An 11,723-nucleotide genomic window follows, 5' to 3' on the forward strand; every position below is an offset into this window, starting at 1 on the left:
TGTGTGTGTGTGTGTGTGTGTGTGTGTGTGTGTGTGTGTGTGTTTTATGTCTTATAGGAATTATTATCAGATGACTTAAGACTGTACATGCGCACGCACACAAACATTTGTATATTTAGATCTAATGTTTGTCACCAATTGCAAATATGCAAAAAAAAAAAATCTGGTTGATTTACTTTATGAAAGGAACGTACGTGTGTGTGTGTGTGTGTGTGTGTGTGTGTGTGTGTGCGCGCCTGCATGCTGTGTTTATATATATAGAGGTAAACGGGTCAACTGGACTGAAACATCATCTTAGAAACAGGAAAACTTTGCCTAATCCTTTCCTTATATTGTCATAGAGCCCAGAATAACACACACATAATCTTACACTCACATCTACTTACACACTTTGACCACACACACAATATCCTGTCAGACATAATCATGCACACACATCATACACTGCTGTACAGACACACACAAACATCATACATTTCATTCACACACACACACACACACACGCATACACACTGAGATTAAAATAACAGGGCAGAAGTGGAAGCGGACACATTAATGATATTATAGTTATTCAAGACGCCACAGTTTCCACGGCAGCCGAGAGCGACGGGGCCACTGAGCGATACAAACATCAGTCACCCCGCTGAGTCACACTGGAGAAATGTGTGTGTGTGTGTGTGTGTGTGTGTGTGCATTTTAACTACAAGCGTCTCCAGTTTAACAAAGTTCATTTACATCTAACTCTCTCCTGATGAGGTGCTGTTGACCGCTTCGATTTATAGTGTGTGTGTGTGTGTGTGTGTGTGTGTGTGTGTCTCTCTCTCTCTCTCTCTCTCTCTCTCTCGTTGGCATGGAATCAGAAGAAACACACTGCAACTTACAGTCAACACACTAATAGTTTTGTGTGTTTGTGTGTGTGTAGGTGGGGGGTTTAGGTGATGATGTCACACATTCCGTTTTCCATTGACATAACTAGATTGGGAATGTTTGGGATAGAGGGGCCATAAGATGATAATTGTGTTTTCCTTAGAAGGTGTGTGAGTGTGAGAATGAGAGTGAGTGTGCAGCACTGGGAGCCATAGCATCTATCCTGAATCAGTAATTACACAATTGCATTACAACCTGTTTTGACGTAGGATAGTTTTGCTATAACGTCTGAGAGGTCAAAAAAATATTATTTTCTCTCCATCTATGGTTTTTATCGTGGGGCAGAAAGAATGTGTAAAGGATAAGGTTGGCGTTCTATATTTTGTTAGTGTCAACAAATCTTTTTAAAAAGTTCAAAATCAAAGATTCATTAGTACTATACACACTTTCTCAAAACTTTCTGAATTCCCTAAACTGTCAGTGGCACATCTCTAGAAACAGATCCAAAATATATGTTTTTTAATTTATTTTTCAAAAAAGGCGAATTTCCTGAAACATTAGGCCACTGCCATTTTTTGCAAATGTTACTCAAACACCAGTGAAAAGTGGATTTGTTGGGAACTATTTTCAGCAGTGGATTAATACACATTAGGCTCTGGCGAGTATTTACAGCAGCAGGGTGTAAGTGGAATTGACTCACACTGCACTTTGTGTTTATTGATATGTTTTTAATAGTTTTTGGACAACAATAGAGCTCTGTGGCACAGAAGAATAAAATATATATATCAACCTTTTGCTGCAAAAACAATCTTATTAAGTGAAAGAAATTAATTATATGTTTTGTCGTTTTAATGGGATTTGTTGACAATAAGTCTTTGTATGCAATTGTCTTTGGTTTGGTTTTCTTAAAAAAAAAAAAAAAAAAAGTGAACAATTCTGCAAACACAGTTACATAAATCCAACCTTTTCCTAGAGCAAATCAAGTTGATTTTTCCTTGATGCTAATGCGGGACATACCTTATTCTTGCTCATTTCTAGAAAATCATCTACAACAAATTTATATCTTTTGGAAACAGAAATATTCTTATTGCACTTACAGATGTTTCCCCCCCTAAGAAACTGAGGTTTTAGGACTTTTTTGCAGTGGAGAAATGAACTTAAAGGCATCAATCAGGTCCTATTGTTTCCTGAATGAATTACTTATTACAGTCTGGGTATTGCTTGGAGGGTTCATCTTTTGTCATTTCAGTTGATCAAAGATCATAACGAGCATCTGCAGTTTGTATTTCTGAAGGAATAGCCTCCAGCTGTCCTGCTGTTGTAAAGCTGTTGCTGTAGCTGAAAACATACAATGAAACAATGTATATACAACAAACAAAGTATATATTAAGTTAAAAGTGTGACGCCCCGGTTCACCTCCCGCTACTGTTTTGTGACCGTGATTTTATCATACTGTGAGGTCCTTGACTTCTTGCGTAAATTCTCCTGGCAGTTTATCAAGCTCCATCAAAGACAAAGATGGCTTTTTAAAGTCAGGTTGTTTATTTTTATGGCCTTATATCAGTGGGCTATAGTGTCTCAGTGGGCTTTATAGATGCACAATGGCAATGATTCCCAACCCAGCCCAAATTCTCTAGGGAGACATGGAAAAAAACTCATTGAAAAACCAAAAACACTGAAGTAACCTCAGGAGATGCAGATTCTTGCTCTTCCAGTAAGTAATACATTTGTTCCTTCACCCTGAAACCCAGTTTCTTGTGGCCACCCACCACAAGAGAAAAAAGGACATCCATTTTGGGTCTTTGGCAAAACCTTTAAAGTCATCTGTGGTCTGATCTGGCAGTGTGTGACCTTTGTGACATGTCACCGAAGTGTCCAGAAACTGCTGCAAATGTCCAACAAATAATCTAAGAGTCTATTAAAAGAATGTCTTTACCCGCTGTAGTTTGGACCGGGTGGTTGCTAAGATGGTTTCCTCTGTTCAAGACGAGAAGCAGAGCCAGGCGTTCCCCACAATATACCCATCATGTGCCACACACACACACACACACACACAGTGGACCCAAAGCCACAATATCTTCTGACCCTACCCTGCCCTTCCTCCTGCAGCCACAAATGGAAAACCCAGGCAGACTTTGTGCGTGTGTGTGAGGTCTCCCATTCAGTTTATTTATTAGTTCACTGTATCAACTGGCAGCTGAGGCCTAGAATATTATTTTTTTGTGTGATTTTGCGTGCGTGCATACAAGTGCGCTTTTTGTGTGTGTAGCCTGTGCGTGCATCTCTATGCATGCGTGTGTGGTAAAGCTGTGTGTGTTCTTACTATTGTGGTGGTGCGTTGATGGAAAACCTATCTAGTTTTCCTCTGTGTCACAGCAGCGGTCCCCCTAAAGGTTGAGAACAGAGAGCGAGGAGGGGGGAGGGTGGAGGGACAGAGAGACACTAACTAACACACTCCAGGAGAAAGACGTTAAAGAAAGACACAATTTTTATATTTCTTTTAGATCATTTCACTCTTTGTGTGCAGGTAGAAGGAGTGGAGAAGAAAGAGGGACCTGTGGACAAGGGGAAAAAAAAAGATTCACACACTCAGCTGTCTAATTGTGGGTGTGTCCAGAGCTATACGTGCCTTCGCTCTTACCTGTCTTACTTATATATCCCTGCATGAGGCTCAGAACAGGCACACACACTCACACACACCTGTCAGTGGACACACCTGCTCTGCACTCCAGAAGCTGCACTCTCTGCCCTGCGTCTTCAGGTAAGACTGAGCTCCTTTTTACACCTGGAATGAAATTTAGTGCATCATGTTGGTGGAATTGATCTTTAAATCCTGTGCTTGTTCTGTGACATGTAGGCTGTGGTCCTGAGGTTGTTGCCTTCTTATAGATTTTATTTTTATTTTTAAATGAAGAGAATTCTATGCTACAAATCAGATTAAGTTGTAAATATAGGGGAAATAACACCATAACCCTTCCATATATGTATTTACATTCTTATTCTGCAGACATTTTACTTGTATGTTTATGTTAATAACACACAAGTGCTCATATTAGGAACATTTAGCCTGCTTGTTCTTGAAAGATGCAAAGGTTTTTCTGTAAAAGGCAGGTTTTATTTTGAAACTCATCACTACTCAGGTGGCTTTTATTTTCATGACAATAAGCATTTTTGCAAAACCCAGCATTATTATTTAGATAATAGACTCGATAGACCATTCTTCATGAAATATACTGGAACATTACATGCTTCGAGTCTGGTATTTTTAGAATGTATGTTTTCCTGTCGTTAAGGCTGTAACCATTTCACCCTAGCACAGATAATGCACGATGAGTTGTGATGCTACTTTTAAAAAACTATTAAATTAAACCCTATTGACATTGTTCAGTATTGAGTAGAATTAGTAGTGGTTTCAGATTGCTAAAACAATTGATTGTACTTGTGTGTAATGATGCAGATGGTCCAAACTACATCAATATAAATGTTATAGTTTTTATATAGCGTAAAATAAAATTGTCTACTGCAACTTCTAGATCAGCACCTGGTCTGAACTGAATTGTTCAAACAATGTAAGTTAAATTTAAGAGAATTGAAGATACTTTAGGTGAAATATTTCCACCTCCCACTTTCCAAATGTCTGTATATCATGTTCAACCTTCCTTCCTTTTAGCAGTATTCAGTTTGCAGTTTTTTTATGTTTTATTGTGAGTAGATTTGGGCAGTCTGTCCACTTTGTGTCATTAATTCCTTCCACGCACACATTTTAAATGATCCTTAAAGGCAGTACTGATAACGTGGTTTTGACGAGGTTTTTGTTTGTACGGGATATTTTTACAAGATCTTTTCTAGGGTATATATTCTTTAGGCTGTATTGGTGGTCTTGAACACCAGCCCTCCCACTATCACTTCCCACAGCGGGGTGTAGTGTATTACAACCCACTTTCCTCAAAGACAAACCTTCAGGCGTGGAAACCCCACATAAGAGGAAAAAGCCGGGCATTTTCCCTGCCCCGCCAGATGACACAGGGTTAATGGCCTCACACACTCAGTCCTGACCCGTTAATTTGTCGGTACCAGCAACGTTAATGGCGTCCCCAGGGCCATTCCACCATCACCATAGAGGCAATTACCAACGCTCCAGTCAGGGGGAAGCGGATTTGGAAAGAGCTGCCATTTTACAGGGCAAGGGTCAGCATCACCAAATTCCCAGGAAAACATGACTTTATTGTTTATACACGTGTTACGGTGTGTGTGTGTGTGTGTGTGTGTGTGTGTGTGTGTGTGTGTGTGCGTGTGTGTGTGGGCGGGGGCGGGGTGATCACGTGCATGCATGGACACTTGCTCAAGATCATGCATGCATGTTTGCACATACAATACATGGTTAAAATGGAAAACCCAGATGCACACAGGATCCTTCACCTTTTCTCTATTTAAAAAAAAAGCCTTGTATTCATGTAGAGTTTCTGATTATGTTATCGCTGTCATGTGTGCTGCTGCTACAGTACGTGTACGAGTCGGTGTGAGCAGTGTGCGTACGTGTGTCAGCAGGTAGCTGTTAAATGAGGCAGATTGAAAGGATTAAGTCAGTATTGTTTTTATTCACATTAGCTGTTGCTCAGCTGAGTGACACACAGGCAGACTTGCAGGATGGGAAAGCACCTTGATAGATGAAGGAGGGGGCTCTGGGCTTTGATTTTAGGGGAAAGTTCGGCAGGAGAGGATCACCTTAGGTTGAGTGAAAACTCAGTGTTTTGAGAAGACTTCTTCAGTTTCCTCAGCTCAGAAAACCAACTAGATCACTTTTGACTTGTGACACTTTATTATATTCCCCAGACCAAAAGGAAACATTTGAGAAAAGCCCAAAAAGAAGTTCTTACCGATGCTGCTGTTCTGTTTAGAACCTCCAGGCTGCCATCCAGATGTCGCTGTGCATGGCCTCACATTTCTGCCTGCTGGTCCTACCAGTGATGTCACTGCTGCTGCTCTTCTCTCCTATTGGATGGAGCTATGATGGCCTCACCCCAGGGTGTCACCTACACCGTAAGTAACACACAAAACAGCATCCATACATGTGCATATTTTCAGGAAGTTACAGGGCTTATGGGAAATGTGGTCTAGAGAACAGCAGCATCAAAAGTCCTTCTAGTTGAGAAATAACCATGATTATCAGTGCCAAGTTTCTGCAGTTTATATCAATGTATCATAATGGATTTAACAATGTTGCATCCCAAACACTCACACACATTCAGCACCTGATTGCCTTCGCCCTCGCTCATCGCTCCATCTTTTCTCTCCTCTCCTCTCCAGCCTTCAATGTTACCATCCGCAGTGACCGTCGCGGCACATGTAAAGGCACCCACCTGGTCTACGCCTGCGTGGGCTACTGCGAGTCCAGCGCCTTCCCATCCAGATACTCTGTGTTGGTGGCCTCCAACTTCACCCACAACATCACCTCCGCTTCACGATGCTGCACCATCAGCAAGGACGCTAAGGTGAGGGGAAATGAAAAGAGTGGGTCAACTTACAGCCTCTAGTTTTGATCATGTTTGCCAGTTGTTCACGTCCTCTGGCTTTTACCTCAGGTCAAAGTTCGCCTGGACTGCCCTCGAGGTCGTCACCATGACGAAATAGAGATCCTGACGGCGAAGGTGTGCCGCTGCGACATGTGCCGCAAGTCCCGCTACTGACACACCAGGACAGTATGCTGCATACCAAATGTACACCAGGATAAATACCCAAGTTAGTCAGTTAAGCAGTGTAAACTCTGGTAAATGATTGAAATACAAGCGTTTCAGTAATGCACCAGTAACTATACTTTTTCTATCTACGGCCACTTGTTTTGAATGTTGAAGAAAATCCACTTGAACTTATTTAGCTGAAAAAGAATCAACCAAGTTACTGCCAAGATTAAAATGGGAAATTCACACTTTTTAATGTCTTTAAAGATATGTGTGAGTGTCTGTGTCTGCGTGTTTTTTGTGTGTGCTTGTGTAATGTGTGATGTAAGGGAGGATTTTCTTGAAAACTTGACTGATGCACATTTGTGTTTAAAGGCTATATAAACCATTCTGTCACTCACGCTTCAAACCTTGACTGGCACTTGACTTTGGAAGCAGCTGAAATAAAAAAGAATCAACCCACCGTTCATACTTAGTGACTCAGTAGCAAGTGTAAGTACACAGAGACAGTCAAGTCAACATAAAGGTCACACATACACGTAGTTTCATTCTTTGCAATAACCACTAAACACAGACAAGAGACCAAAGAATGTACAAATTTATTTATATTTATGAATTTGAATTAAAAGACATTTTGTAAATAATATCTATTGATGAAACCAAAGCGTGTTGGAAATGTCAATGAAATAAAAAGAGAAAGTAAGAGAAATGCACTGTATAGTTTTTGATGAAATTGTATTCCAATAAATTTCTATTCTGCAACTGTTAAGTAATTCATGTGGCTCTTTCTTCTTGTTACACGCACACACACACACACACACACACACACACACACACACACAAGCTTGTTTTCATTACTTAAGGGATCATTGCATTTACTTACATTCATTCCTTGGTGACCTTCTCTAACCCGATAACCATGACAGCTACATGCCTAGCTCCAACCCTTACCCTAACCTTAACCTTAAACCAAGTCTTAAGCCTTAAATTTAATTAAAACGTTGTGGGGACTTGCATTTTGTCCGCATGGGGAGCCGAGTATAAAGAGAATAAAGAGCCTCTTAGATTAATACTGGACCGGTTAAAGGATCTTGTCATGTCAATTTCAGTTGAAATGATAATTTACTGGTAAATATCCCCATACAAACAATTAACCTGGGGCCTTTGGACCCCTGAGGGTCTAGGGCCCCAGGGCAGTTGCCTGCTTTGATCGGTTGGTAATTCAGCCGTGGTATGCACAAATAAAATACAGCAGTTGGAAAACAGAATATATGCAAAGCTAACGTCTATGTTTTTATTTTTAAATATGTATTTAACAAGAGCCTTTGTATGTTCTTAAATTCAGTATTGCTAACATCATGGCAAAGAATCACAGAGCTATTACTATGAAATGTAATGCTTGCTCTGTTATTTTTCCTTTCTTGCATACAGACTCATATAAATATACACACATATCTTCAATCTACAGAGACTATTTTTTAGGTCACTAGATGTCAAGTATCACACTTACTCAAATGTCTTAATTTCATCATTTTATTCAGAGTCATTCATGTCAGTAATACTGTTATTGTTATTGTTTGCTGAAAGCGTGTCCTGCCCATTAGAAGGTCTCACACTCTGTGTCCTGTGTGGAGCAGACGGCACAGTGGCAGTGCAGAGCCATGGGGTAGTGGTAGAGAGGGGAGACGTTGGGCTGGCAGCCCGGCAGGCGGGCGGTCATGTGGCGGGTACGACTGTACGTACACACGCGGTGGTGTCGCTGGATGTAGGGGGGATCTGGCACAGGTTTCTGCAGTATACACACACACACAGGTGAAACACAGGGTTATTTTTTGCTTTCCATTGATAGGTATGCTCTTTGAATAGACATTGTTTTTCCGAATACCAACAAAGAACAATGGCAGTGAATGAGATCTCTACATCTAGCATCTGTCCGGTCCACACTTTGTAAGAATGTGTTGAAGACATACATTTGTACATTTTTAACCTTGGAATTTGTAGTTTGACTTAACTCAAGATTCACTTGCTGAAGCTGAGCTTTCAACTGCATCTCACTGTCTTCTGTGGAAGGAAGAATGTAGATGCAATTGAAAACTCCATTTATTAAAAGTAAAAGCAGAAGGGGATCTTGATTTTTGTTGTTGCTGAGCAGGACTACGAGATGCTGTTGAAAGTCCTGGAAAAAGCTAGTAAGTAGACTTTGAGTTTTTTTTTTTAAATCAAACTCTAATATGACATGTGTCTGAGTCAGCTCTACTGTTGCTGATGCAGAGCTTTCTCTTCTTAAGGCTTTGATCTGACTGAGTTCCCCTAAACTTGGTTTTTCAATTAACTCAGAGGTGAAATTTAAATCCGGTCATCGGTCTTCTTATGGTTTGGGTTAAGTCCTGGATCATTAATAATTTAGTTGATGTCTCACAATTCCAGCTCTATGGAAGCAGCAGAAAAGAGTGGGTCTCCTACATTTTCTTAATGTAACTGATATTCTGTGTGTGTGTGTGTGTGTGTGTGTGTGTGTGTGTGTGTGTGTGTGTGTGTGTGTGTGTGTGTGTGTGTGTTCGTTACCTCCCAGGTTTGACAACGCCCCCAGCAGGCCTCTGTGGTGATGTGCAGTCCCTTGCAGCCAGGCTTCTGGGCCACAAAAGAGAACTCTCGCACCGCGCAGCCTCGGAAACCATGCAGTGCGGTTGTCACGGCAACGCACACCTCGGATGCCCCGACAACCAAGAGGAGGAGGAAAACGAGGGACAGGGGATGAAGATGCATGCTGGGAATGATGAATAGAGAAAGAAAAAAATAAAAAGTAACTTTAATGGAGGGGAATACTATTATTCAAGGGTTTATATTCATTATTCCTCAGCTACAAGTGACCTTCTGTACCTGGGTTGGATACAGTTATTTTAAAAAATAAAAGATGCAGTTTTTTTTGGTCATCTTTACAGACTAAAATATCCAGTTTGCCCTCTTATGTAAAAATGGATAATGAATTGCTGAAGGTCATATTGCCAGTAATTTAAATCTATAGGGGAAGATGAGCCACAAAGGCTGACAGAAGACTGACTTTAAGAGCAGTACACTGTTGGGAGTCATTCAGCACGACTCACAACTCCCTCTAGTGTTCTTTATGGCTACTGCAGCCAATAGTAGACAACGAGTGACCTAGACACTGTAAAAAAAAAAAAAAAATGTTCATATATATATATATATATATATATATATATATATTTCAAAGGTAATTAATAACTTAAACTAAACTTTCAAACTAAAAAGAAACAACAAAACATTTTAATTCCATTTTAAGAGATAGATCTTAAGTAAAGTAACTTAATTTCACTTTTACACATAAAAAGCTGTTTTTCTTGTTTTAAACAGAATCAATAGTCATTTATTTGATGCCACTGGAGACATCTGCTTAATTACTCTTCAAGCAAAGCACTTAAACCGTACTAAAACAACTGGAATCACCTCAACTCAGCCAGACTGCAGAATGCTTCACTTGTATTAAGAAATATAATACTGAAATAAAAATACTTTCTGCATGAACAGAATGATGTGAATACTTTTACAGGCAATAAAACCACTAACACCACACTGTCTTCGCTGTGAGTACAATAACTCCACATAGGCTATGAAACGTCAGTAACTGTGGTGTAAAAGCCTGCTAACATAACATGTACACTTTTTGTCCATAAAGCAGTTCAAAGTATCTTAAAAATTAATAATTAGTAAAATAAATGCTCAATACCTGCCCTTCAATATTTACTGGATGTAAAAAAAAAAAATAGAAAAAAAAAACCACTTCTCACCTTTTCAGCTGAAGATCCAGCAGAGATTTGAGCTTGTGGACTCTGGTGTCTCTCTGCAACAACCAGTGAATGGAACCAATCTGTACTTGTTGTTGTTTTTAGAAGGCCATTAGGGCGGACGGACACTCTGACATCATAGCAATTACAATGAAATCCCATTAGAGACCCCAAGCCAGAAATAATGGAGACTCCCTGGAAAATACTGATGCTTGCCTATGTTTTCTTAACCTCAGCCTGTATCTCTCTGTGTGAGTGTGTGCGCACTCCTTTATCCAACTTTGGTCTACTCTCAGTGATATGAGGATTGGCAGTACTCAACTCCACACTTACTGTGACAAAGGATTGGTAACATGAATACAAAGGACTGAACTTTTTAAACTCTGATTAATTTCAAAGTTAAGGGATTGGACATGTTTGTTAGATCCATACCATACCAGTGTTTTGCATGTTTTAGCCCATTTACTAAACGTACCTATACTTTACATCACAGCTAACCATTTTGCAAACCATGCTGCTTTAGATTTTTGGCTGTATTTTTGCTACTGTTCTGGGCAGCCATTGGTTTCCATTCATTGTTCCCTAATTCAATGGAATATTAGGTAACTCTGATGCATTTTCTTTTTGTAGATTCAATATTAATTGCAATGAACTAAGAAACTCAAGCAAGTTTCAAGTGTCTAATTGATTCTGACACCATATGGAAATGGATAGAAATCAATGGTTGCATGAAACATACATCAAAACTGTGCAGCCTGCACTTGAAAATGGTCAGCAAAAATGTATTGTTTTTTCATTTTATGTATTAAAACAAAAAACATTGACATATCACCTTACAAAGTTGGTATGGCTATGAATTGGTTAACAGTTGATTATTTTACACATTTAGCAGACACAAAGAAACATTAGCATTCAACTGAAGTTGTGTTTTGTTGCCAGATGAATGTAACCATTATGAATCCAGTACTTACTCGTCTTTAGCTCTGCTTTGGTCTCCACCAACTCCTGAGGGAAATATCTGGCTATTTAACTGTTCCACTAGCCAGGTGCTAACTTTACATGCTGTTTAATGCTACATGTAGGCAGGTAGTGTACTGTGGATTTATGAGAGCTTTTACGCTAACAAAAAACTGAAATGCAGATGTGGGCCAAAAACAAAACAATAAGCTAAAAGCGTAGATAATGCCAAGTAGGTTCGTAAATACACAACCGACTGGTCACATTACTGTCTATACAGGAATATTAATTGGTGCAGCTTTAAGTAACGCACATTGTGCCTGTTGATCAAAGTATCAATAAAAGGAAGTGGAATTAATATTATTGAAGAGACAAAAGATGTGACACAAAAAAACCAGCACAGACTCCCAGAGTGTTT

General features: G+C 39.8%; 2 protein-coding genes across 3 annotated transcripts; one reads left to right on the forward strand and one right to left on the reverse strand.

The window, feature by feature from the left end:
* The first annotated feature begins 2,834 nt into the window (after nt 1-2,834).
* gpha2 (glycoprotein hormone subunit alpha 2) lies at nt 2,835-7,318 on the forward strand. The gene is made up of 5 exons (XM_036004862.1): nt 2,835-2,895; nt 3,537-3,628; nt 5,766-5,907; nt 6,175-6,359; nt 6,450-7,318. Exons 1-5 carry the CDS (start codon nt 2,835-2,837, stop codon nt 6,552-6,554), a joined length of 585 nt encoding a protein of 194 aa, XP_035860755.1. The 3' UTR covers nt 6,555-7,318.
* Nucleotides 7,319-8,064: 746 nt separating this feature from the next.
* On the reverse strand, nt 8,065-11,088 carry LOC116042347 (glycoprotein hormone beta-5-like). 2 transcript variants are annotated; one of them, XM_031288504.2, is made up of 3 exons: nt 10,352-11,088; nt 9,111-9,312; nt 8,065-8,334 (listed from the first exon to the last, which is right to left on the reverse strand). In XM_031288504.2, exons 2-3 carry the CDS (start codon nt 9,309-9,311, stop codon nt 8,146-8,148), a joined length of 390 nt encoding a protein of 129 aa, XP_031144364.1. In that variant the 5' UTR covers nt 9,312; nt 10,352-11,088; the 3' UTR covers nt 8,065-8,145. The 2 variants fall into 2 exon arrangements, with proteins under 2 accessions (XP_031144364.1, XP_031144365.1); XM_031288505.2 differs by lacking the exon at nt 10,352-11,088 and having other exon boundaries at nt 9,111-9,484.
* Between the last annotated feature and the right edge of the window lie 635 nt (nt 11,089-11,723).

Source organism: Sander lucioperca, chromosome 9, assembly GCF_008315115.2.
Source record: "Sander lucioperca isolate FBNREF2018 chromosome 9, SLUC_FBN_1.2, whole genome shotgun sequence".
NCBI classification, from domain to species: domain Eukaryota; kingdom Metazoa; phylum Chordata; class Actinopteri; order Perciformes; family Percidae; genus Sander; species Sander lucioperca.